Source organism: Ochotona princeps, chromosome 2 (assembly GCF_030435755.1).
Source record: "Ochotona princeps isolate mOchPri1 chromosome 2, mOchPri1.hap1, whole genome shotgun sequence".
Lineage (NCBI taxonomy): Eukaryota > Metazoa > Chordata > Mammalia > Lagomorpha > Ochotonidae > Ochotona > Ochotona princeps.
In genome coordinates, this window is record NC_080833.1 from 104,653,322 (window position 1) to 104,675,711 (window position 22,390).

Sequence of the window (22,390 nt, forward strand, 5' to 3'; positions counted from 1 at the left end):
AGCATTGCGTTTTACACCATCCCCACTGCTTAAAGAAATCCAACAACTCTTATAAAAATCACTGACGGGGCAAATGTTGTTCAGTAAGTTAAGCCACCGCTCGCCATGCCAGCATCCCAAATTGCAACGCCAGACTGAGTCCCAGATGCTCTGTTTCCAAGCCAGCTCCCTGCTAATACAACTTGGGAAAACAGTGGAAGAAGGTCACAAGTACTTGGGTCCCTGATGCCTGCATCAAAGACTCCTCATGGGGGACTGGCCCAGCCCCCAGCTTTTGTGACCATTTGGAGGGTGAAACAGCAGACAGAAGCAAGACATTTTTGTTGTTGTTCCATTTGATAGGTAGGGTGACATAAAGAGGGAGAGGCAGAGAAATCTTTCATCTGCTGGTTCATTTCCCAGGCCAAAGCCAAGAGACAGGTCTCCTTCATCCAGGTCTCCCACATAGGTGGCAGGGGCCCAAGGACTTCAGCCATCCTCTGCTCTTTTCCCAGCCACATTAGCAGAGAGCTGGATCGGAAGTGCAGTAGCCAGAACTCACTGTGCCCACATGGGAGGCAACCATCACAGGTGGCAGGTTTACTTGCTATGCCACAAGGCTGGTTCCTCAGATATTTTTTTTTGAAATATTCTCCCTTTAATTTCTTGATATAATCTTTTTTTATTTAAAAAAATCGTATGAAAGAAAAACTTCTTAACCAGCATAGGTTAAGAGGCATATCCCACAGTTATGTCTGCTTCCTTGGGGATGGGACAGAGAATGTAAGAATGGTAGCATCGCTTAAAATCAAAGGGGTAAGAAGCCTGGAACGGCCCTGCTGTTAAAGTTCAGTAGGTACCCCAGATGCCCTGGATGAAAGGAACTAAGTGCACTTCAGTTTAAGCCTGAGATGATGTCGTGGTTCATCAAGGGCTACAGGGTTACCCCCTTCACTCATAACCCTTTTGTAACTATGAAGTTTTTGCTCATCTTGAGTGCATGACCTACCCCTCCCCAACACAGTAACTGCCCGTTTGCCTCTTCTACCACCTTACCTTCCCCAAATACCACAAACCCAACCTTGTCCATGTCTTTATTTCCCAGGCATTGTGCAACCACCACCTCCTTCCCACCCAACACCTCCCCACAAAAATAAAGCACAACACACTTTAGAATCCCCTAGAAAAACAGCCAGCACCCCAGGGCCCCTCATCCTTAGAAGGGAATTTTCAATGCCTCAATAAAGTTATCTTCCCAAGTAAAAATTTATTTCTTAATAAAAAGCTATAGAGCATAAAGCCCTCATTTAGCAATATTCATCCTTAGACCACCCGCTTTAATTTCCGTCTTTTTTCTTTCTCTGAAAACAGGGTGAAAAATACTTGGGATTGAATAATTTATAAACAAAAACAAGCATGATACAAAATTTCTGTTTGTGTTCATTTTCCTCAGATTTTAAAAACAAAAGTATTAACTAGAAAGTCACTAACACATCAAATCCAAACGCAGCAGGCAACTGGAGAATTAAAAATTTCCTGGTTTTATTCTCTGGGGAAAACCTTGGTCTGTTCCCATTCCTACTGGTTCAGGCCAGCATCCTAAGATACAAGAAGTCTACGGGAAAGCCAGAATTGTGCAAGTTTGGGGCGCAGTTTGAGAGCCACATGTTGGGAGGGGCATGGGGGGAGCATGTGGTGATGGCCTCACTAGGCTTGTTCAGTCCCCAGAACCAGGGACTGGACTAGGGCGAGGTGAGCAAAGCACTCACCCTGCACGTGTCAGTTAACCGGAGACCAGAACCCCAGTCCCCAAGATGAACATTATTTTAATATGATATTGTAGAAGAGTAGATTATGGTAAACAAATCTATGATGAACAATAAATCAACAACTCACAGAAAGATAGGATTTATTCCCATATTGGTTCAATTCTGATTCATTCATCCTGGTCCTGTCAGATTCTGCCTTTAAGATTTTGATATTTTGCTCAACATGGATTTTTGCAGTAACATTTTAAAAACAACACTGCATTAAAAAAAAAAAAAGGACTCATCTGAAATATGAATTACTGAGTACCCAGCAACATTTTGCACTTAAGGGGAGTGCTTTGTCTCCCAGGTTTTACTCCTGCCCCAAAACACAAACATCCCTTCTTTTGGAGCAGCATTGCTTCCTTAAAACCAATCTATTTTCAAATAAAAGCCTAAGAGTGAATAGGAAATGATCAAACTAGCACTCAGATTTGGAAAATAGGTCACTTCCAGGCTTGTCCCAAGGACTGTTGCTAACCTGTGAGCAGTTCCAACATGGAGAAAAGGCTTGGTGAGCTTTGTTCCTGAAGGGGAGCTAGGACGGCAACTTTCCCAAGAAGAAGGAACAAGTGCGAACAAGAGGCCCTTCAACAACCCACTCCCCTCCCTTCACCATGTCTGCCTTGGATCAAATGTGGGAATTCCATTCCATGGGAATATTATAGGGCTCCTGAACACAAACCTCAAGGGAGAAATCCAAAAGCACAAAAACAACCCCAATTTACACTCTGGACACTTAAGTACACTTATTTTCCTTCTTCATATGCACCCAAGAGTGTATACAATTGCATAGTTGATTCTAACTATCTCCCAACCCTCCCCCCAACCCCCAAAAAGAAGAAGAAAAAAGAAAATTGGCCCAGGACAGGTCTTCTGGTTTAAAGCTCTTTAGAAACGGCTCTGGCCAGAGCAGAGGCTGGCCAGACTTGTGCTTTGTGCAAAATGCAAAGGCGCTCCCCCTACTGTGTCCACACCCCCACTCCAGTGGCCAAGGACAGCGTGAGGCAGTGGAAGGGAGTGATCCAGAGACAGACCAGCTCACTGGGAGGAATCTGTGATCTGTGATTAGAGTTCACTAAAATAGATTTCTCTAACTACCTTTTTATAAATTGCCCCTAACCCTCACCCCATGTTTTAACATCAATCCTAATATCAAAAATATCTCTTCTTACAAAGTATTTTTTTTATTATTATTTTAATAAACTAACCACAGATTAAGGTCAACTATGGCTTAACAAAAGAAGCCGGGATGTTAAATTCATTCTCCAAAAGTACAGAGGAAGGAGAAAGAATCACTTAAATAGGAAAAAAAAATTATATATATTTATATATATATAATGTTTTTGATCGTTGGGTCTTTTCCTTTAAAACAAAAAGTCAATAATGTATAAATTGCTTCCTACAGAAACACAGCAGCAACAGATGGAAGTGCTCTGTTTAGGTTTTTGGTTTTGTTTGAAACAGTCTGGCCAAATGTGCGTCCTTCCCGTAACCCCTCCCAAGGCGTAGCTGACCCTCGTGTACGGTTATTGCTAAGTAGTAAAAAAGAACACCTCTGAGTGATTCACCCGGCAAAAATGCAACACACACAGCTACTCTGCTCTCACTTGTTCTGTTCTCAGAGGGATTTTTTTTTTTAAATAAAATTAAAGTCTTTCTTAATAAAGGAAAATCAAACTTTCTTAACTTAGCTGAGCTCAGCCCTCATAAAGGCAAACACAGGGGGGCAGCCAGCAACTACTTCTCAAACTACACAAGGTGACAGAATTGTTTAGAAGAAACTAAAACACAAGAGGGAAAGGATGCCGCTTCTAAGTTGCTCCCTTTGCCGTCTCACGAAGCTGGGGTTGAAACTAGCCCTCTTCCTTATCTTTCCAGATCCTTCCGGAGGAAGAATTTATCCAACCCTCAATCTCTACCTTAATTCAAATCAACAGTAAATTCGTGCCTCTCCTCAGTTTCCCTCCACACTCCCAGCTCCGCCACCATGTGCTTTTGTTCCAACCTAGAAGAACTTTGGTCTGTTTTTTCTTTTATTTACTGAGAACTTCCTTTCCCTGTTCCTCCCCCAGGCTCCTGCCCACCTCCCACCCCCACACACCAAACCTTCCCCTACTACTTTCCCTTAGGTCATGAGGTGGTACTCAGTTGTTTACCAGACAGAAGCACCATCTTTCTCTCCATGAGCCCCCCAGGTTCCATCAATTTCCCCAGGTACTCTGTCAGGGGAACAGTCCAGCCCTTGAGGCAGTGGCTAGCCCTGCCCTGTGCTTGCTAGCATGGCACCATTCCAATGTGCACCACACACTTAAAGGTTTCTGACCAGGCTCCCAGGAAGTTACTGCATTTGCCCACTTCAACATGGAGGCTGGGTCTAGATGAGCCAGTTAATTGAGCTTAACTTTCTTTGTTTAGCCCCCTTGCCCTCCAGGGTCCCACCCACTCAGAACCTGTGCACCAGCAGCTCCCCAGGTGGCTCCCGTTCCCTCCTCCTCAGTTCTTCCCTGTAACAGCAGGAGCAGAAGTTGTTTGTCTCAGGGTGTCCGTAGAAGCTGCAGTTCGGCTGTTTGCATTTGGTCTGGGTTGGGGGGAGTCTCTGGGGACCTGCGGCCCATCCATCTGGCTCCGGGGGCTCCCTGTAACCATTGCTATAGGAATCAGCCACGCGATAGGCAGGTGGTAACAATGCAGCCCTGTGAACTGCATCCTTGGAGTGACTGCCTGGTTCCAGAGAAGGGATGGTGTCCTGGTGTGGATAGGGTCGCCCTGCAGGGCATTGTCTGGGGAAGGTGGCATATGGTGGCAGGCTACCCCCACATGGGCCCCCTGCCAGCTGCCTCCGGGGCTCCTGGCAGTGGACTCCACCCCCAGAAGGCCTGGGGATGGTGAAGCCCCCCGGGGAGCCAGCAGAGAATGCCACTGCCTTGGGCTCTGCAGGAGCAGGCAGCTGCTCCTCCCCACCTTCTGGCTCGGGCTTTTTGGCTGGAGGAGGCCCACTCACTACCCCTCCATTCATGATCTTCCGCTCTGCTTCCTTCTGTTTCTGCTCTGCCAGGAACCTCTCCTCAGCATCAGCAAGGTAGCGCTGGATCATCTCCTCCTGGTACTGGTGACGGTGACCCATCTTCAGGGTTCCGGCAAAGATGAACTTCCCCTCGCCTTGCATCGCGATCCTCATGATGCTCAGGCTTTGCATCACCTCCTGGCTGTACTTGCTGCCCCCATTCCCAGCAGACTCGGACGTGGGTTTCTCCGCCACCGGCCCATCCCCTGCCGCCTCCTCTTTGCCGCCCTTCCAGCTCTTCAGTGAGCTTTTCTTCTTCTTCTCCAGTGTCTCAGTGCCACCGCTCACCCCTGGCCCTGCTGCCACCCCTCCAGGCTTGGAACCCTTGCTGTGCATCAGGCCTCCCATGTTCTTCTTGAGCTTGCTGCCCAAGGTTTTGCCAAAGCTGCCCAGCTTGTTTGCCACAGAATCTGCTCGCCTCTTGTCCTTCTCTCGATCCCGCTTTGCCTTGTCCTTCCGCCGGCTGCCCTCATTGCTGGTAGAACTGCTGCCAACAGACTCCTTGTCTGACTCCCCAGACTCGGGAGTAGAGCGAGGCTCATCTCCAGCTGAGGCCGTGGGGGACTCAGGCTGGGCCAGAGGTGCCTGCAAGAGAGAAGAGCAGTGCTGTTGACAGTTCTCCCATGGGTCTGGGTCTTGCTGAGAGCCCAGGGGCCTTTGGCCACTCAGGAGCTCATAGGGATCTTGGCACCTGTTGCCAAGCAGGAAACGATAAGAATGGCCCACCATCCATTTTTTGGAAGGGTGACTATTTGAGTCCAGGAAAGGGTCACAGAAGTGGGTGCTAGTCTCCCATGGTGCTTGTCAGCAAGTCCACAGGCCAAGATGCACCTGATGTTTATCTCACCTGCCACGACCGACTCCCCTCTGTAACAAGGACACATCAAAATGAAACTTAACAGGCTCAGCATGGTAGCCTAGTGGCTAAAGTCCTCGCCTTGAACACGCCAGGATCCCATATGGTCGCCAGTTCTAATCCCGACAGCCCTGCTTCCCATCCAGCTCCCTGCTTCTGGTCTGGGAAAGCAGTCGAGGACGACTCAAAGCCTTAGGAACTTGCATCCGTGTGGGAGAACCTGAAAGAAGCTCCTGGCTCCTGGCTCCTGGCTTCAGATCAGCTCCAGCTGTTGTGGTCACTTGGGGACTGAATCATCAGACAGATGATCTTTCTCTGTCTTCCTGTCTGTATATCTTATTTTCCAATAAAATCAATCTTTAAAAAAAATGCCTAGGTTTTTTAAAAAATGAAGCCTGACTGCTCCTGGCAGTATTCTGGGGTGAGGACGGAAGAGGTTTTATGGACACGATGATGTCCTTTATTATAAATTTCTCTATGCCCTAGCTGCTCAAACATTTCTCAGAGAACCAGCTCTGACCACTATCATGCTGCAAGCTTTCCTACATTCAGTACTGCAGTTGGCCAATCTGTCCTTCCACCTCTCTTCTTGCTCTAGCTCAGAACTCCCATGCTCAGGAACTCTGAGCTCACCTAGCTCCCTCCGGCATCGCAAACAAAGGTGTAACTACAGAGGGCCAGGGACAAATTAATGACAATCTCACAAAAAAGTCCAGGAAACATTCCTTAAACAATGTGTTTTAGTATCAGAAAGCAGAGCATGGCTGAAGCTAGTGTACAGCAGATTCAGAAGGTACCACTGGATCAGCAAGCTCTCTGTCTCCACAAATGAACACACACAGGGAGAGTGATGGGAGAAGTCCTCACCTGTGAGTCGGAGGATAGGGGGATCCACTTTACATTCATGTAGCTATGCAACAGGTGCAGTTTGACCTCTAGTGACAGAATCACACTGTGGAAAAGAGAAAAAAAAAAAAACACTTAAAAGCCTACTATGACCTTCTAAAAACACAGCTAGAAGGGTGGATGAGGACTATGTGGCCTGGTAGTCAAACCTGGCTGGACTTGAACTGCAGCTCTGCCCATCAGTGAGCTTTATGACCTTGAGTTAGTCACTGAAATCTCTCTGCGGTTCATCTGGGGTTGACAACAGGTATGCATAATAGTATCTATGCTACAGGGCTGCTGGGAAAGGCTGTTGAGAACAACAACAAAGGTTGTTGAGAAGGGGCTCATCAGCACAGTAGCTGAACATTAAACAGTAGCCATTATTATTTCAAAGGAAGTTTTACAAGTTAGTGAGAACTAATTTTTTAAAAAGCTATGAACACTGGATAAGAAGCAGGGCTGCTGGGATTAGAACCAGTGCCCACATGGGATCCTGGTGCATGCAAGGTAAGGACTTTAGCCGCTAGGCTACCGCTCTGGGCCCTGAACACTGAATTTTTAAACCAAGCTCTTGGCTAGGGCCCAGAAAAGCAAGAGCTATTTCATTCATATGCTCTCCCTGGGGAGCTGGAGGGAGATAGGAGAAGGCTATGTAAGCTACAGGGAAGTGGATGGAAAAAGGGTGGCTGGGAGAGAGCTTCTTTTTGTTGTTGCCTATTTAAATTCCAGAATGTGAAAACCTAGAGCCAACTTTTTCAGTTAACTATGTAAAATCCCTCTCACTTGGGCAATAAGAAGTGTGATTTTTTTTTTTTAATCTTGATTTTCTGATCACTGTTTTGGGGATTCTGGGATGTGTCAGTGCAAGAATAAGCTTCTTGTTGTCATACAAAAACAAGGTGAAAGCCCAGCATTTCCTTTCTCTTTTGGAAGGAAAAAATGCAGTTGCATAACACTAGAGTCCTAATACATAACCTATTTTTGACCCTCTACTTCTCAAAGATGCTGAAGTTGGGATGTGACTGATTTGCCTCTGAGTTGAAGAAAACTTCCTGGCGGACAGATATTGTTTGTAAGGATATCCCAGCCATGAGGTAGATGGAAGAGGTAGGCCTGCCTCACCTGGCCAGTCGGACATTGTCACTGTCATCTTTGCCCCACTCCCAGCCTTTTCCAGGGTCCACAGCAAAGTGCAAGGGCAGCAGCTTGTGCTCTGAGTCCATAAGTGGGATCACAGCTGAGAAGGGAGAAACATGCCATCAGTGAGACCCCTTGAGGAAAAACTACGGCAGCTGAACATAGAGTGACTTCGCTAAAACCATGCCATGGGTCTCAAATCCATTGTAGGCACTTCCACTTGAATTATCCCTAACACTAAAATCCAACAGGCAGGGGTGGAAGTTTTGCCCAGTAGTTAGGACACTGGTCTCAGATCTGAATCTGATGCCCGCCTCTGCTCCTGACTCCAGCTTCCTGCTAATGCAGACCCTGGGGAGGCAGCACTGATGGCTCAAGCAGTTGAGTTCCTATCACTCATGTAGGAGACCTGGATTGAGTTTCCAGCTAAGGCCCAACCCAAACCACCACTGCAGACATTTGGTGAGCGAATCAGAAGATGGCAGTGTTAAGCTGGATAGCGCAGAAGCAACTCACTGATGACTAACCTGTTAAGCAGACACTTCCATTGAGCAATGCTTGGAATGCCAAATCACCCTGACCTTACTTTTGTGCAAAAGATCAACACTTGCCATGATGAGTATTTCGCATTATGCATCACAGACATGCGCAAACTGAGGAGCTTCCACCTTCTCCTATCCCTTGTACCTAAGATATATAAAGCCTAGTGCTGGCAGCCATTTCCCTCACGCAGTTAGCCCGCCATGCGGAAGTGGTCCTGGTCGGTTTCTGCCAGGGAGCAGTCTGTCAGACTCTCTACTCTAATAAAATCCTTTACCTGTACTAAAAGCCTCTCTCTCTCTCAAGCTAGTCTGAGTGCTTCTGAACGTAACAGGCATCTCTCTCTCTCTCTGTCTCCCTCCCTCTCAAACAAACACTTTAAAAGCTAGGCTACACAATGTAGGCCAGTAGTGTGTAACTCCTCTACTGGTCATTTAACTCTCACAATGTTCTTGCTGGTTAGGTGTAGTCAGAGATTTCAAAGCTATTGTTAAGACAGGGGCCAACAAAGCATATAGGCTAAACTGGCACCTGCAATGCCAGCACCCCATATGGGGGAACCAGTTAGGAGTCCTCACTCTTTCACTTCTGATCCAGCTCCCTGCTGATGCAGCTGAGAAACCAGAAGATAGTCCACGTACTTGAGTCCCTGCCACCCATGTGGAAGACCTCGATAGAGTTCTAGGCTCTTGCCTTGGGCCTGACCCAGCCCAGTCATTGCAGCCATTTAGGGAAGTGACCCAGGAAATGGCAGATTTTTCTCTATATAACTCCAGTTTACAGAGAGACAAACACAGCAAAGCATCACTGGAAGGACCTATGACCTTAACACATAAGCTTCTACTATATACAGAAAGGAAATAAAGGCTGTTTTCCCAAGGATTTTTTTTTCTGAATTTTAAAATCCTGGTATATCTTTAGTAAAACAGTGTCAACATGTACTGTCTAGACTTCTATGTGTTTTAATTCCTCCAAAATTCCTCCTCATTTCTACTTTTCCAAGTATAAATAACACAGCCCAAAAAATAGCAGGGACAGACACTTCATTCAGTACCTTGTTCCTTGGCATTCTCCTTCTGTTCCATGGACACAAGTGCAGAGAAGTGGGCCTGATCATAGGCGAGCACCAGAGGAGAGCGGTGACACTGGCTGGCTGGGACTTCCAAGGGCAGATAGATCCCTCCAAAGGGGATGGGAGCAAACGCTGCAGGAAACCATGAGGGTTGTTATTAAGGCAGTGTGCTGGCCTAAGAGACAGTCACTCCATCCCTTTCTGCCACTGGAGTCCCTCTTCTTTGCAACTTATTGAGCAATTTCCTCCTATAAATCTGATCAATGAACTGTAACTGCTTTGCTCGGAATCCGAGAAGTTTGCATTGTTCTACTTTACATCCTTTTCTTCTTCTTCCTTCCAAGGGCCGATGCATCTCCTTTCCTGCCCTCCTCCCCCTGCTTGGTCCAGGGCTCTGTGAATAAGGGTGCTCACCTTCCCCTCCAGAGTCCCTCAGCATGGTGTCTGCCACGACGACTATGGGTCTCCTTAACACATGAGCGAGGACAAAGACATGGAACTCTTCTAGGCTCTCATATACTGGCTCCTCTGAACTCTCCACCCTAGACGTCCAGGAGGGAAGAGAATGAAAGGGATGCAGCGGCAGGGAAGGGGGACGGGGAGAGGACAATAAAACAAGAGACCCCTAGAGATCAGGTGTTCAAGGAGGGAAGACCAATGCCCTCTCCTGCCACTAACACAGCTGATTATTTTATGCTACCATGACTTCCCGTTCTGCTTCACAGATGGGGAGAGGACGCTGGGTTGAACACTGTGTTAGGAGTCTGGAGGTAATCCCTATCTCTTAACAATCACCCTGCTGCTCAACCACCTCTTTATGCAATAGCCTACACAGCAGCCTACAGCTGTGCAGCCTCATCCTGTGCACCCACCACAAACATCCCTGTAACATGCTCTTTTATTTTACCAAAAAACCCCTTCTTATAGCCTTTCATTTAAAGAATAGCCTCACAAACACCCAGTTGCCTAACCAAACATTTGTTTAATACTTATTGTTTTGGATCTTTCACCTCACCATTAATCCCTGGCCTCATAAATTCCATCTCCTTGGAATCTGGCCTGTCTTCAATCCACCACCCTATTCACATCATTGGCCCTCTTTCCTGACCTCTACAGTTTACTCACTGTCCTCCACTTTATCATCTGTTCTAGTGCCCATGTAGGCACATTTGGTCCTGTTGCGCTCACACTCAAAATTCAGTGGTTCCCCAGGTCCTCAGGCAATGCTGTTTGACAGTGGATACTTGTTACAGATTTCTGGGTTTTATCTCACCCCAACTGGACTGGACTTTCCTGGAACAGAAGTCCAGAAATACACATTTTATATAATTCTCCCAGATTATTCTTATATATGCCAAAAAGTTTGGGCAGGTTATCATTTTAATCTTCCATTATGTTAGATTTCAAAATTTTAAGCCTATTAACCACATTAAATTAAGCTCTCACATCTCCATAACTCAGCTCCAGCGGCTATAATCACATGATGGATCTTGTTTCAACTACACCTCAATCAGCTTCCCTACAACTCCCATCCCCACCCCACTGGATTATTTGAAACAAATTCTAGATATTATATATTTTTGCCCATGAGTATTTCAATTATGTTCCAAAAAACACAAAGGACTCCTTTCCTAACTATAATGTCATTAATGTCACACTTAAAAACAACAATAATCAAACAGATATGGCCTACCTCTCCCCAACTGTCTCATAAATGCCCACATATTTCCGTTGGTTGTTTCAAGTGTATTTAAATGTATAGATTCCTTTTTCCTTTTTATTTTTCTTAGATTTCACTTCTTGAAGATACTGGGTCATATGTCCTACAGTTTCTAAAAGTCTGGCTAAGACATGATTACAATTTCTTAATGCAGCCCACAAAAATGTAGATTCCCAGCTTCTATCATTTTACACCCTTACTCTGTACTCCAGTAATAATGGACAATTTGCAAAACTCTAAAGCAGAATGCTGTTAATACTTCCGTTCCTCGTCATGGCTCTTCTTCTAATACCCTCTCAGCACAGAGACCTCTAAACGTTGGGGTTTCTAGACAATGGTGCTTCCACAATGCAATAAGGGCTCTGTAAAGATTACTTCCTATTTCCTGACTTCAGCATACTTACCCACCACAGTTGGCTCCATTGGTACCTAGATGCATGCGGGGTTCACTTGAAGCAAGCTTGATCAGTTCATTCCATTCCTTTTGCCATTCATCCTCTGTGTATACCAGCCCTGACTGTGTGACAAACAGGAATGGGACATCAAGCAAATGAGAGGTAACACTGATTCCAACTCACCCACTGTTCCCTGACTCTGATCTCTCAGTCCTTGGTTCAGAACTGTACCACAAAGACAACTCTCTCTCCCTTTCACAGTCAAGATCATAAAAGAATAATCTGTGATCTTTTTCATATTTTTTCTTTTTCTTTTTTTTCCCCTTCAGACAGAGAAGTTTTAATTATGAAGTGAACAGGTGAGTGTGAAAAGAAGGAAGGGGAAAGTACCTCCCGGAAGGGATCCGGGAGATGGGGTGCTTCTTGAAAACAGAGAGGGAGAGACATGCTCTTATATTTCTCTGTCTTCTATTATTTTTGACCCATTATAATCTGACTTCTGTTTCTGTTCTCTACCTACTTCCCTACCCTCTCATATATCATTTTACTTAACTGACTCTAGCAAAGGGAAAAAAGTGATCTTCTAATTGCAAAATACAGTCTTCTCTTGGATTATCATTCATAGACTCCATGTGATTTGTTTTCATGTTAATTTAATAATCTTTAAAAAGATTTATTTATTTTATTTGAAAGGCAGAGAGACAGACAGTGAGACGCAGGGAGAGACTCCTTAACAACTGCTGGTTCACTCCTCAAATACTGCAATAGTCAGAGCTGAGCCAGGCTGAAGCCAGGAACCACAACAGGTATTCACTACAACGGGCATCCCACAAAGGTGGCAGGGACCAAGCATTTGGCCATCTTCCACTTCTTCCTAGGCACACTGCAAAGCAGCTGGATTAGAAAAGAGCAGCTGATATTCAAACCAGCAGCAGCTAACACAATGTTCGTCCCTTATTCTCCAGTTAAGACATTATTTTCCTTTAGTTTCCATAACACTACTTCCACTTATTGCTCTGAATTCTGCCTACCCTACCAAAAATATTGGTATTGTGGCAATTATTTTAGCTTTGATTCCCTTTTGGTGACTTCTTCTGCCATTATAATCCCATCCACTACCAACTATGCGTTTATGACTCAACTCTTCCTCTCTAGGCCTGTGAATTGTTGTATTTATATATCCAGCTGCATAGTGAAGGCCGCCACCTGTCCATGCTACCTCTATTCTATACACACAATCAAAATGGGACTCCTGTCTCTACCAAAACACTCTTTTTAAAATTTTGTTTACATATTTGAGGGACAGACATAGACCCAGAGTTCCCATCTACTCCTCAAATGTCCACAAGGTTAGAGCTGGGTGAGGGCTAAAGTCAGGAGTTAGGAATATAATCCAGGTCTCCCGCGTGGGTGATGGGGGTCCCATTATTTCAGCCATCAGTGCAGGCTCTTACGTTCTGCATTAGTAGGAAGCTGGAGTTAGGAGTCAAAATCCATTGGCATGTGAATACAGAGTATGACTGCCTTAACCACAAAGCCAAAGCCCACCTACCACACTCTTTCATATCTCTCAACTTGTGCATGGGTCAGCCCACTCCCTATCCACCTATTAAACAATTTTTCAGCTTGTAGGATGGAATTCAATGTTCTACTCTTCCATGAAAGTCTTTCCTAAATCTCCCTGGTAGATCACCCACTCGTTCCTTTAGGCCCTACCTCCCAAACTGCCACGCAGGACTTCCATCACAGAGGAGGACATACCTGTTACACTTTGTTGCAACCATGCCCTTATATCCATTTCCTCCTACTATTCTTTTTTTTTTAAAAAAAGATTTATTATTATTGGAAAGTCAGATATACAGAGAGAAGGAGAGACAGAGAGGAAGATCTTCCATCCGATGATTCACTCCCCAAGTGAGCCCAACGCCCGGTGCTGCGCCGATCCGAAGCTAGGAACCAAGAAACTCTTCCGGGTCTCCCACGCGGGTGCAGGGTCCCAAAGCTTTGGGCCGTCCTCGACTGCTTTCCCAGGCCACAAGCAGGGAGCTGGATGGGAAGTGGAGCTGCTGGGATTAGAACCGGCGCCCATATGGGATCCCAGGGCTTTCAAGCTGAGGACTTTAGCCGCTAGGCCACGCTGCCGGGCCCACCTCCTACTATTCTTAAAGGCCAAGATCCTGTCTTATGTAGCATGCCCAGTACCTATATTGCTGGAATAGTTTGTTTTTTTTTTTTTTTCTTTAAAGGCAAAACTGTGTCTTCAATTTTCAAAATGCTACCACAAGTTTCGTTTTGATTAAACATAAACACTGCACAGGTTATATATGAGACACTGTGGTCACTGTGAGATGTACATCCAGGAGGTCATTCACACCTTCCTCTGATCTCTATCCGCTTCCCGTTTTAATGTACACAGCCACTAGGTGGTGTATACTTCCAGCTCAAACATGAAAGAAAACATTCTTATTTGGCTTTTCCAAAATTCTAATACCATCAAGGAGGCCCAAAAAATCAAATCTACTTTTGTTTGGTGTTTGGAACTACAGAATTGAAAGAATCTCCTTAGAGCATCACTCCCTGTTTTGACACCCACTCCACAGGCAGGGTACACAGGTATGAATGTCTAAGCAAAGACATGTAAACAGGCCACATTGCCAGTATGGAGCTTTCATGGTGCTGAGCCAAAGCAGGAAAATGATTGCTCCTGCACTAAGCATTATTTTCCATACATAAATTTCCACTTGAAATTTTAAGAGAAGGGGCAACTGATCAAGAACACAACTTAACTGTTGGCATCTCCTGGCTAAGTAACATCATAATCTAACTTCTCTTCAAAATAATAACTGTAAGAGCAGGCATTGTGGCATAACTGGTTAAGCTGCAGCTTGATATGCTTGCATACCATGTTGACACATCAGTTTGAGTGCTGGTTTCTCTGCTTCTGATCCAGCTCCCTGCAAATACACCCAGGAAGGTATCAGGTGATGGCCCAGGTGCTTGGGTTGCTGCCACCTACACTGGAGACCCAGATGGAATTCTAGGCTCTTGGCTTCAACCTGGCCCAGCCTCAACTGTTGTGGCCATTTGCAAAATAAACCATGATATGGAACATTCTCTCTCTCTGTGTTAAACTTGCCTTTCAAACAAATCAAGCAATATATATTTTTTAAAGATTTATTGATTTTAGTTTGAAAGGCAGATCTTGCAGAGAGAGAAAGAGAGACACAGAGAAATCTTCCATCCTCTGTTCACTCCCTAAATGACCAAAATGGCCAAAGGTGAGCCAGCTGGAAGCCAGGAGTTTCTTTGGCCCATTCTCCACTGCTTTCCCAGGTTATAAGCAAAGAGTCGGATCAAAAGTGGAACAGCTAGGACCCAAGCCAGTGATCATATCAGATGACAGCGCTTCTGTACCCCATGGGAAATCTGGAAGAAGCTCCTGGCTCCTGGCTTAGAATTGGCTTAGTTCCAGTCTTTGCAGCCACCTGTGGAGTGAATCATCGGACGGAAGATCTTCCTCTCTGTCTCTCCACCTCTCTGTATATCCAACTTCCCAATAAAAGTAATATTAAATAAATCTTTAAAAAAATGTGTATAGCCTTAATAGAATGAAGAAAGGAAGCAAGGAGAAAGTAAAGGAAGGAGAAAAACAATGATTTCAACCTAGCTCCTGGAATTATCCTATCACATTTTACAGACTGACACAAAAGGCTATGGAGCAATGATCGGTTGCAAAGCACAATGTTAGCTCTCTTGTCCCTAAGTCTTAGCTTTCCCACCTCAATTCCCGTGGCTGCTTCAGAAGGCACTTACCCTGTGGTATTAAACTGCATTTTTTTCAACTTTCAGGATTTTATGGGGAATAGGCCCCAGGAGACAGTTTCTTCCCACAGGCATTAGGCAGCTTTGGTAACGAGCTATTTCCACCCAACCTCTCCTACCTCTTTGTTCTGCTGAGTTTGTTGCCATCTCCAGCGTCTTTTCAATGCTTCCTTCTCTATCCCCTTCTCCATCAGTGCATACAAAGCTTTCCGGAGCATCAAGTCCCTATCGTGGAAACCCCACATGCCTGTAGCAAGAAAGCAAGGCAGTAAGACACCTTACATTGACTCAACTCCACTTACTAACTGTGATACACAGCCCAGGCTGCATCACGCTCAGAGAGACTCCTGCTGTGACACAGGGATGAAGAAAGGGCATTCTGACTCTGGAGGTTCGGGGACTTTGAGAACTGCAAAGCGGGGAATATACTACAGCCCACCAGCCGCCAACAGGAAGTCCTTACTCCTTAGGCAATCGGCATCAAAGCTCAAGGAACAGCTGAGTTATGTGAGCCATTTTTAAAGCTAAGTGCAAATAATATCTTTAGCAAGCAAATAGACTCAATAATTTAAAGTAAGTGCCAAAAAATAATTTAAAGAAAACATACTTACATACACCAAAATAGTTACTAGTTCAGTAGATTTACACACACACCGAGCTTTATATTGCTGTCCACTGCTGCTCATTACTCCCACAGGTTAGCTCTCTGGGGGAGGCCCCTATTAATTCTGTGTCCTCCTAACTCCATGAAAAATCAGGTTGAGCTCTCACTTCTCCTGTGCCCACAACAAACAGGCGATCACACCCCACATACCCACCTCCCAGACCCCAGACACACTCAGTCTTACTGTGAACCACCACTGTGGCCTGAGATCCAGGTTGGCTGCATCAAGTTCTGCACATGAGATTTGACTCAACTGCTTCCTTTCTACAAGGAAAGGAGGATATGCTTCAAGACTCACCAAGAGAGGCTGCGTGCAGGAGACAGTTCCCATCTCCAGTAGTTGCCAAAGGAAGCAGCCTCTGACAGGTGGGGTCCACACTCACCCACCAGTTCAAACGCCCTGCAAAAACACAGCAGCAGAAAAAAGATTATCCAAGAAGACCATCACACGTCCGCATTAGTTCAACATTTTTGTTTTCAAGATTTATTTATTTATTTTTTTGAATGTCAGCATGACAAAGAGAGATACAGATCTTTACTCCCTGAAACAATTACAATAACCAGCACTTGGCTGGGCTAAAGACATGCGATAGGAACACCACCTGGCTCACACAAGTGACAGGCAGGTGTCAAGCACTTGAGCCTTCATTTGCTGCTCTCCCAGTTGCATTACCAGGGAGCTGGATCGGAAGTGGTGCAGCAGGACCTGAAGCAACATTCTAATAGAGGCTGCCAGTGTAACAAATGGCAATTCAACCTACAATGTCACCACTCTGTTTCCTCCCCTATTTCTAAAACTGATTCCAAATCAGCATCTTTTAGAAAGACTTTCCAGAATAAAACCATCACTCTCTTATACTTCATCTTGACTTCACTTATGTCTAATCAGCCAGAATTCCATGGGTATATGGTTTGATCAGTGGGTCTTAAGTAGGGACATCTGGCAATGTCAGGGCAGTATGTTTGCTTGTCACATCTGGTAAATAGTGGAGCTCAGGGATGCTTCTAACCATAACATAACACCTACGTCAGCTTATACAATAAAGAATGTCAATAGTGCCAAGGTTAGTGGTTCAGTGACAAGGCCAAGGTCAGAGGTTAAAACTGTGCTAGCTACATGGTCTGGCTCTGATTCCCTTTCTCTGGTCAGGAGATCAGTAAATCCTATAGCAGTGAAGCTCAGCATGAATATATCATGAGAAAAACAAAATCAGTTCTGGGCATGTAGGTCTCCCATGACTAACATCTGCAAATGTGAGACTTGGCATGTTAGCATATGTGTGGTGTGATTTTAGAGACATGAACAACCAGACAAAGTACATAAAATATCTAAGAAAATGAGTATGAATTCTCTGGCTATCTCATAATTGTCAACCACCATTTACATGACAAAAATATTTCATGAAGGCAGTTTAGTAGTTTTTGAGCTACTGAAAAGTCTCAAAGACCAATGCTGTGGCACAGCACATAAAGCTGCCAGCTGGGATGCCGGCATCCACTGTGAGAACCTCTTCTCAACCTGGCCATTTCAGTTCTGACCCAGCTCCCTGCTGATGGGCCGAAGAAAACAGCAGCAGATGACTCGAGTGTTTTGGCTCCTGCCCTCACAGAGGAGACCCACAAAAAGCTCTGGACTCCTGGCTTCTGTCTGGCCCAGCCCTGGGCATTGCATTCACCTGGGGAATAAACCAGTGGATGGAAAATCTCTCTCTCTTTCTCTCTCTTTGTTGCTGTTCTTCTGCCTTTCAAGTAAACAAAAAATAAATCTTTTTAAAAACGTCTACAGAAAGAAAAACTGTTCTATATCTGGCTAGTCTAGATAACATTAATTTTAAGTTTTAAAAGTTCCAAATAAATGCATGTGGCTAACATAGATGGGAACAAAATGAAAAATAGAAACTTTCGTTCCATGCCCCTAATTTCTACCTCTTTCTCTGATGACAGTTTTAAAAACAACCGACTAGCCCTCCTAGAACACCCAGCAGTCTCGCCCTATCACATGAGTTACTTTGAACAGCGGTTTAAAACAAACACAGCTATAAAGGCAAACAAACTCAGGAGGCGAGCTCCATACAAATAAATTTTAATTTTTAGCTTAATCACTACTGTGCACTACCTACAGCACTGATCTTTTCTGTTCACCAGGACTCAACTGTAATTAGTTGTATTTTTTTTCCCTCATATTGATTTTTAGCTATTGATTCCTAAGCCTTTCACATGTATGTCTGGCATCCTTCCATCAAATAGGAAATTTCCAGAGCAAAGTGTCTCACTGCATCCATTCTCTAACTTCAAAGAGCAGCCCTGCTCAGTACTTGCTTATCTGATTGACTCTTGGCTTTGACTAGTCAGATCACACAAACCGGAAGCTCCTGATTAGGGCCAGCCCACTGACAGACAGCAGAGAGCAGAGAGAAAGAGAGGAAGTACTCACGAACCTGCCTGTTCCAAGGCCACCAGCATGGACTGCTCAATGAGGTCTCTCTCTATGAAGCTGCGGAAGTCTTCATTATACACAGTGAGATCTGGAAGCTGGAAGGCACAGATGGGCATTTCCAGGGGGTGCTCACTGCTCCCCCCACCCCCACCATTGGAGGAGACATGGGAGCGGGCCAGGGAAACAATGCTGGAACTGGCGTGGGAGATGCCCCTAGACAGGCGTTTTTCTGCAATGAGAAATGGAGTCACCTTAGAATACACACAGCCCACTCAGAGAAATTTCCACTGAAGTGCTGGTGGTTACTGGGTTTCCAGTCAGGGAAAAACTTAGTCTGCCTGCCTACTGTATTTCACAGTCCTTTTCCATCAAGCCAAATACACGTGGAGAACTATGGAAAATAATATTTTTGCAAACACTCGTATTAGCAACAAGCAGTCACTCCTCCTACTCCTGCTTGGAATTTGCTTAACAAGCCCCTTCGTCTTCTCACAACTCTGTTTCTCAACATAAACTCCCCATTCACTTAACAACCTGGTCGTTCTGTGGTAGAAGGAAAATGTGGCTTCATCGAGCTAGATTTGTTCAAATACTCTGCTAATTTTCAGGATTTTAGAATGTAAAAAGGATTTGTAGTATAGAAAAGAAAACTAATGACAGATCCTATACACCTGGGAACTTCCCTCTTTTTAACAGTAATATCTAAAGTATCTATCACAACTGTGCTTAATACTCATATTATCAGAAATGTATAGTGACAGTCAATTATTAATATGCTGCAGAAGAAAACAGTAATGTGGAGAGTGCCTCAGATCACTTCATTTGTCTTGAATACATGGCACTTGAAAGTCTCTGGCTTTAAAAAAGTCAAAATAGCACCAAGAGTTATAAAATGCTTGTACAAAATAGTCTCTTCCTCACTCAACATTCCATTTCTTCCCCAAAAGCAAACTCTTTTATCCTTCTAGAAGTTTTATGCAAACCAAAGCAGAGACAGTTTTTAGAATCATCCTTCAAAACACAAATAGGAGCACTTTACATACACTGTGTTTTATCTTAAACTTTCTGAAAGATTTCAGATTTTTCCAACAGTGTATCAAATTCTACCTAATTCTTTCTAATGACTGAATATTCATGAATGGATAATTAAAATTTATTTAACCACTGCTTTAGTAATGGACATTAAAAATTGTTCAAGTTTTAATTACATAAAATAATACTATATGGGTACACTGCACGTATATGTTTATGTTTTTATCTGTTTAAAAATATATATATAATATATATGCATATGATATATTCCTAGAAGGACATAGCTTTTTTAAATGTTCCTAGACAGGGGCAAATATTAGTAAACTACCCTACAACAGGCAGTGAGTAGTGCTCTGTCTTATTCTGCCTTTCCTGTAAGTTTTATTCTGCCCATTAGATATTATCCTCTTCTATTTCTGCCATCTGAAGAAGGCCTTTATACAGGATAACAGTCAAGATGCAGAAGGCAACTTAAGCACCTGGACAGACCGAGGTCTCCTCCATCTGGATGTGCCAGGCGAAAAGGCAAAGAAATGAAAGCACCTCAGGATCATCAACTTTCTGTTGGCATTTAGCAGTCCTTCTGACCCCGCTGTCACTCCATACACAGATCCATCCCTCAGCCACCCCAGTACCTTGAATGATGTCATCCTGCCGCTGGAGCACGGGCCGGGGAGGCCGAGCAGCTTCTCTATCAGGACACCCTTTTTCAGGGCTCCTGGAGCCACTACTCCCTTCGCTAAAGGGTGGGAGCAGGTTCCCGGCATGGACTTGTCGCAGCTGTTCGAAGTCACTGAGAGCGGCACTCACGTCCCAGTTCTTTCCTGTGAAGAGATAAAGTGAAACGGCAACTGTGTACGCATGAGTGATAGGGAAGCTATGGAGACACAGAAGGATCAGTCTCGCCAGCCTATCAGAACCAGCAAACACAAAGTCTTGCACACGTCAGTAGGTCTTCTTTTCCTTATCCTGCTCCAGTGTTCTGTATGAAACTTGCACCTCAAATACCCAATTACTGATTTATTGCCTATTTCCTCAGTAAGTTCCCTGAAAAGAGAAACTTCCTCTCTATGAATAAGGTTCCTTAGAGGTCTCCTAACCTAAAAGGGAACCTCCTTTTACAAGTCTGAGGGGTAAAGTGATTTATCCACACTCACAGTTAGTGTGTACCAAGGCCAAGCAGGATTCAAGTCCAGTTTCCTAATGATAAGAACCAAAGAGATTTTAGCCTTTCTTTTTTTTAAATTACTTTATCATTTATTTGAAAAGCAGAGTTACGGGGGAAACAGAGAAGGAAAGAGAAGGAGAAAGAGAGAATGAGAGAGCTGTTCGATCCACTGATTCACTCCCTAAACGGGCTCCTCAGCTGGAGCTGGCCTGGTCTGAAGCCAGGATCCAGGACCTTCTTCAAGTTGTCCTATAAATATGCAGGAGCCCAAGCACTTGGTCATCCTCCTCTGCTTTCCCAAGCCATTAACATGGAGCTGGATGGGAAGTGGAACAACCAGGACACAAACCAGCGCTCATATGGGATGTCCACATGGTGGGTAGAAGCCTAACTTACTATGCCACAATGTGAGCCCCTATAGATTATATAAGGTTATGGACATGTGCATTTTTCTAGTGAAAGAGTTGGCAGTGCCTATCAGCTTGTCAAAGGGAACTATATGTTGCTCAAATTTAAGAATTACTAGTCTAATGAAGAAATGACTCCAAAAAATAGAATCATCACAGCGGGTTTTTCTATTGCTTTCTCCAGTTAAATTATTCAATTAAAACATAAATGTGCATAATTGTTCAAACTTCTTTCTATTTTATCCGCTGTTGTCTTAATTCAACTCCTATCACTTAGTCCCACCTCCAACCTACTTGAACAAATCCCATGAGATTTTTCTAAAGCTCAGTTTTGATCATTTCAGTTCCATGATCAAGATCTTTACCAATGGCTTGGTACAGTTTGAACCTGATTTGTTTCTCAAACTTTAGTAGACATTTAATCCCCCAAATCCTAAATTAATGGTCCTGGGAGGATGTAAGCTAGGTCCAGTTATGGTATCTGGAAGGTATCTAACGGAAGGTCTTCAGAACACTGGATACATACTCTCACTAGAGGGTTGGGTATAAAAGCCAGGCTACCCCAGACTCTGCTTCCCAGTCAACCAGTGATCCATGCTCTGCACACATCTGGCCATCCACTATCCTCATCAGACATGAGACCAAGGAGACCACCAAGTCTTGGACTTCCAAAATTATGAGCTGAAATAAAATTCCTTCCTTCATAAGTAATTTTTCTCAGGTAAATGTCATAGTGATTGAAATCTAACTGTTAAGACTTAACCACAGAATAAAACCCACACTTTGCTAACACTCATGGCTTCCTAAGATCTGGTTTACTTTTCCACCCACTTTTTTGTGTTTTAATTTCCTGAACTGTAAAAATACGAATGATGATAAATAGTTATTTCCTGGAAATATTATGAAGTTTGAATGAGTTGCAACTACTCAGAACAGTGCCTGGTTCAGAGACAGCACTATTTACTTACACTAGTACTGCTATTTTCCTGCTTAGTATGATTCTCCGGTTAAGCTTACTTTTTATCCATGCCTGATGATCATACCTTTAAGTCATGACATGCCCCATCTCTTTTCAAATTCTTTTCCTCACCCGGCTTGTTACCACCATCCCCATCCTATGGCGTTTTCACTGAATATTCCCACTGCCTCAAAGGCTCTTTGCAGTTTCTCTACATAGACACTCCCTCCTCTGCTTCAGGTACTTGCTCAAATGTCATCATCTTCATAAGGCCTACCCTGACTGCCTAATTAAAACACATAGCCTGGGCCCGGCACAGTGGCCTAGCGGCTAAAGTCCTCGCCTTGAAAGCCCCGGAATCCCATATGGGCTCCAGTTCTAGTCCCGGCAGCTCCACTTCCCATCCAGCTTCCTGCTTGTGGCCTGGGAAAGCAGTTGAG

General features: G+C 44.5%; 1 protein-coding gene across 4 annotated transcripts in view; it reads right to left on the reverse strand.

The window, feature by feature from the left end:
- Window positions 1-1,497: 1,497 nt before the first annotated feature.
- Window positions 1,498-22,390, reverse strand: part of OTUD7B (OTU deubiquitinase 7B) — a 61,664-nt gene continuing 40,771 nt past the window's right edge. For 3 of the 4 annotated variants that reach the window (XM_058660185.1, XM_058660186.1, XM_058660187.1), the window contains exons 3-12: window positions 20,053-20,241; window positions 18,387-18,614; window positions 16,247-16,348; window positions 15,404-15,531; window positions 11,472-11,584; window positions 9,762-9,889; window positions 9,330-9,479; window positions 7,721-7,835; window positions 6,578-6,662; window positions 1,498-5,439 (exon numbers count right to left, since the gene is read on the reverse strand). In XM_058660185.1, coding sequence (XP_058516168.1) covers window positions 4,234-5,439; window positions 6,578-6,662; window positions 7,721-7,835; window positions 9,330-9,479; window positions 9,762-9,889; window positions 11,472-11,584; window positions 15,404-15,531; window positions 16,247-16,348; window positions 18,387-18,614; window positions 20,053-20,241 — 2,444 coding nt within the window. In that variant the 3' untranslated portion in view covers window positions 1,498-4,233. The remainder of the gene's footprint in view (window positions 5,440-6,577; window positions 6,663-7,720; window positions 7,836-9,329; window positions 9,480-9,761; window positions 9,890-11,471; window positions 11,585-15,403; window positions 15,532-16,246; window positions 16,349-18,386; window positions 18,615-20,052; window positions 20,242-22,390) is intronic. The other variant, XM_058660189.1, reaches the window with a different exon arrangement.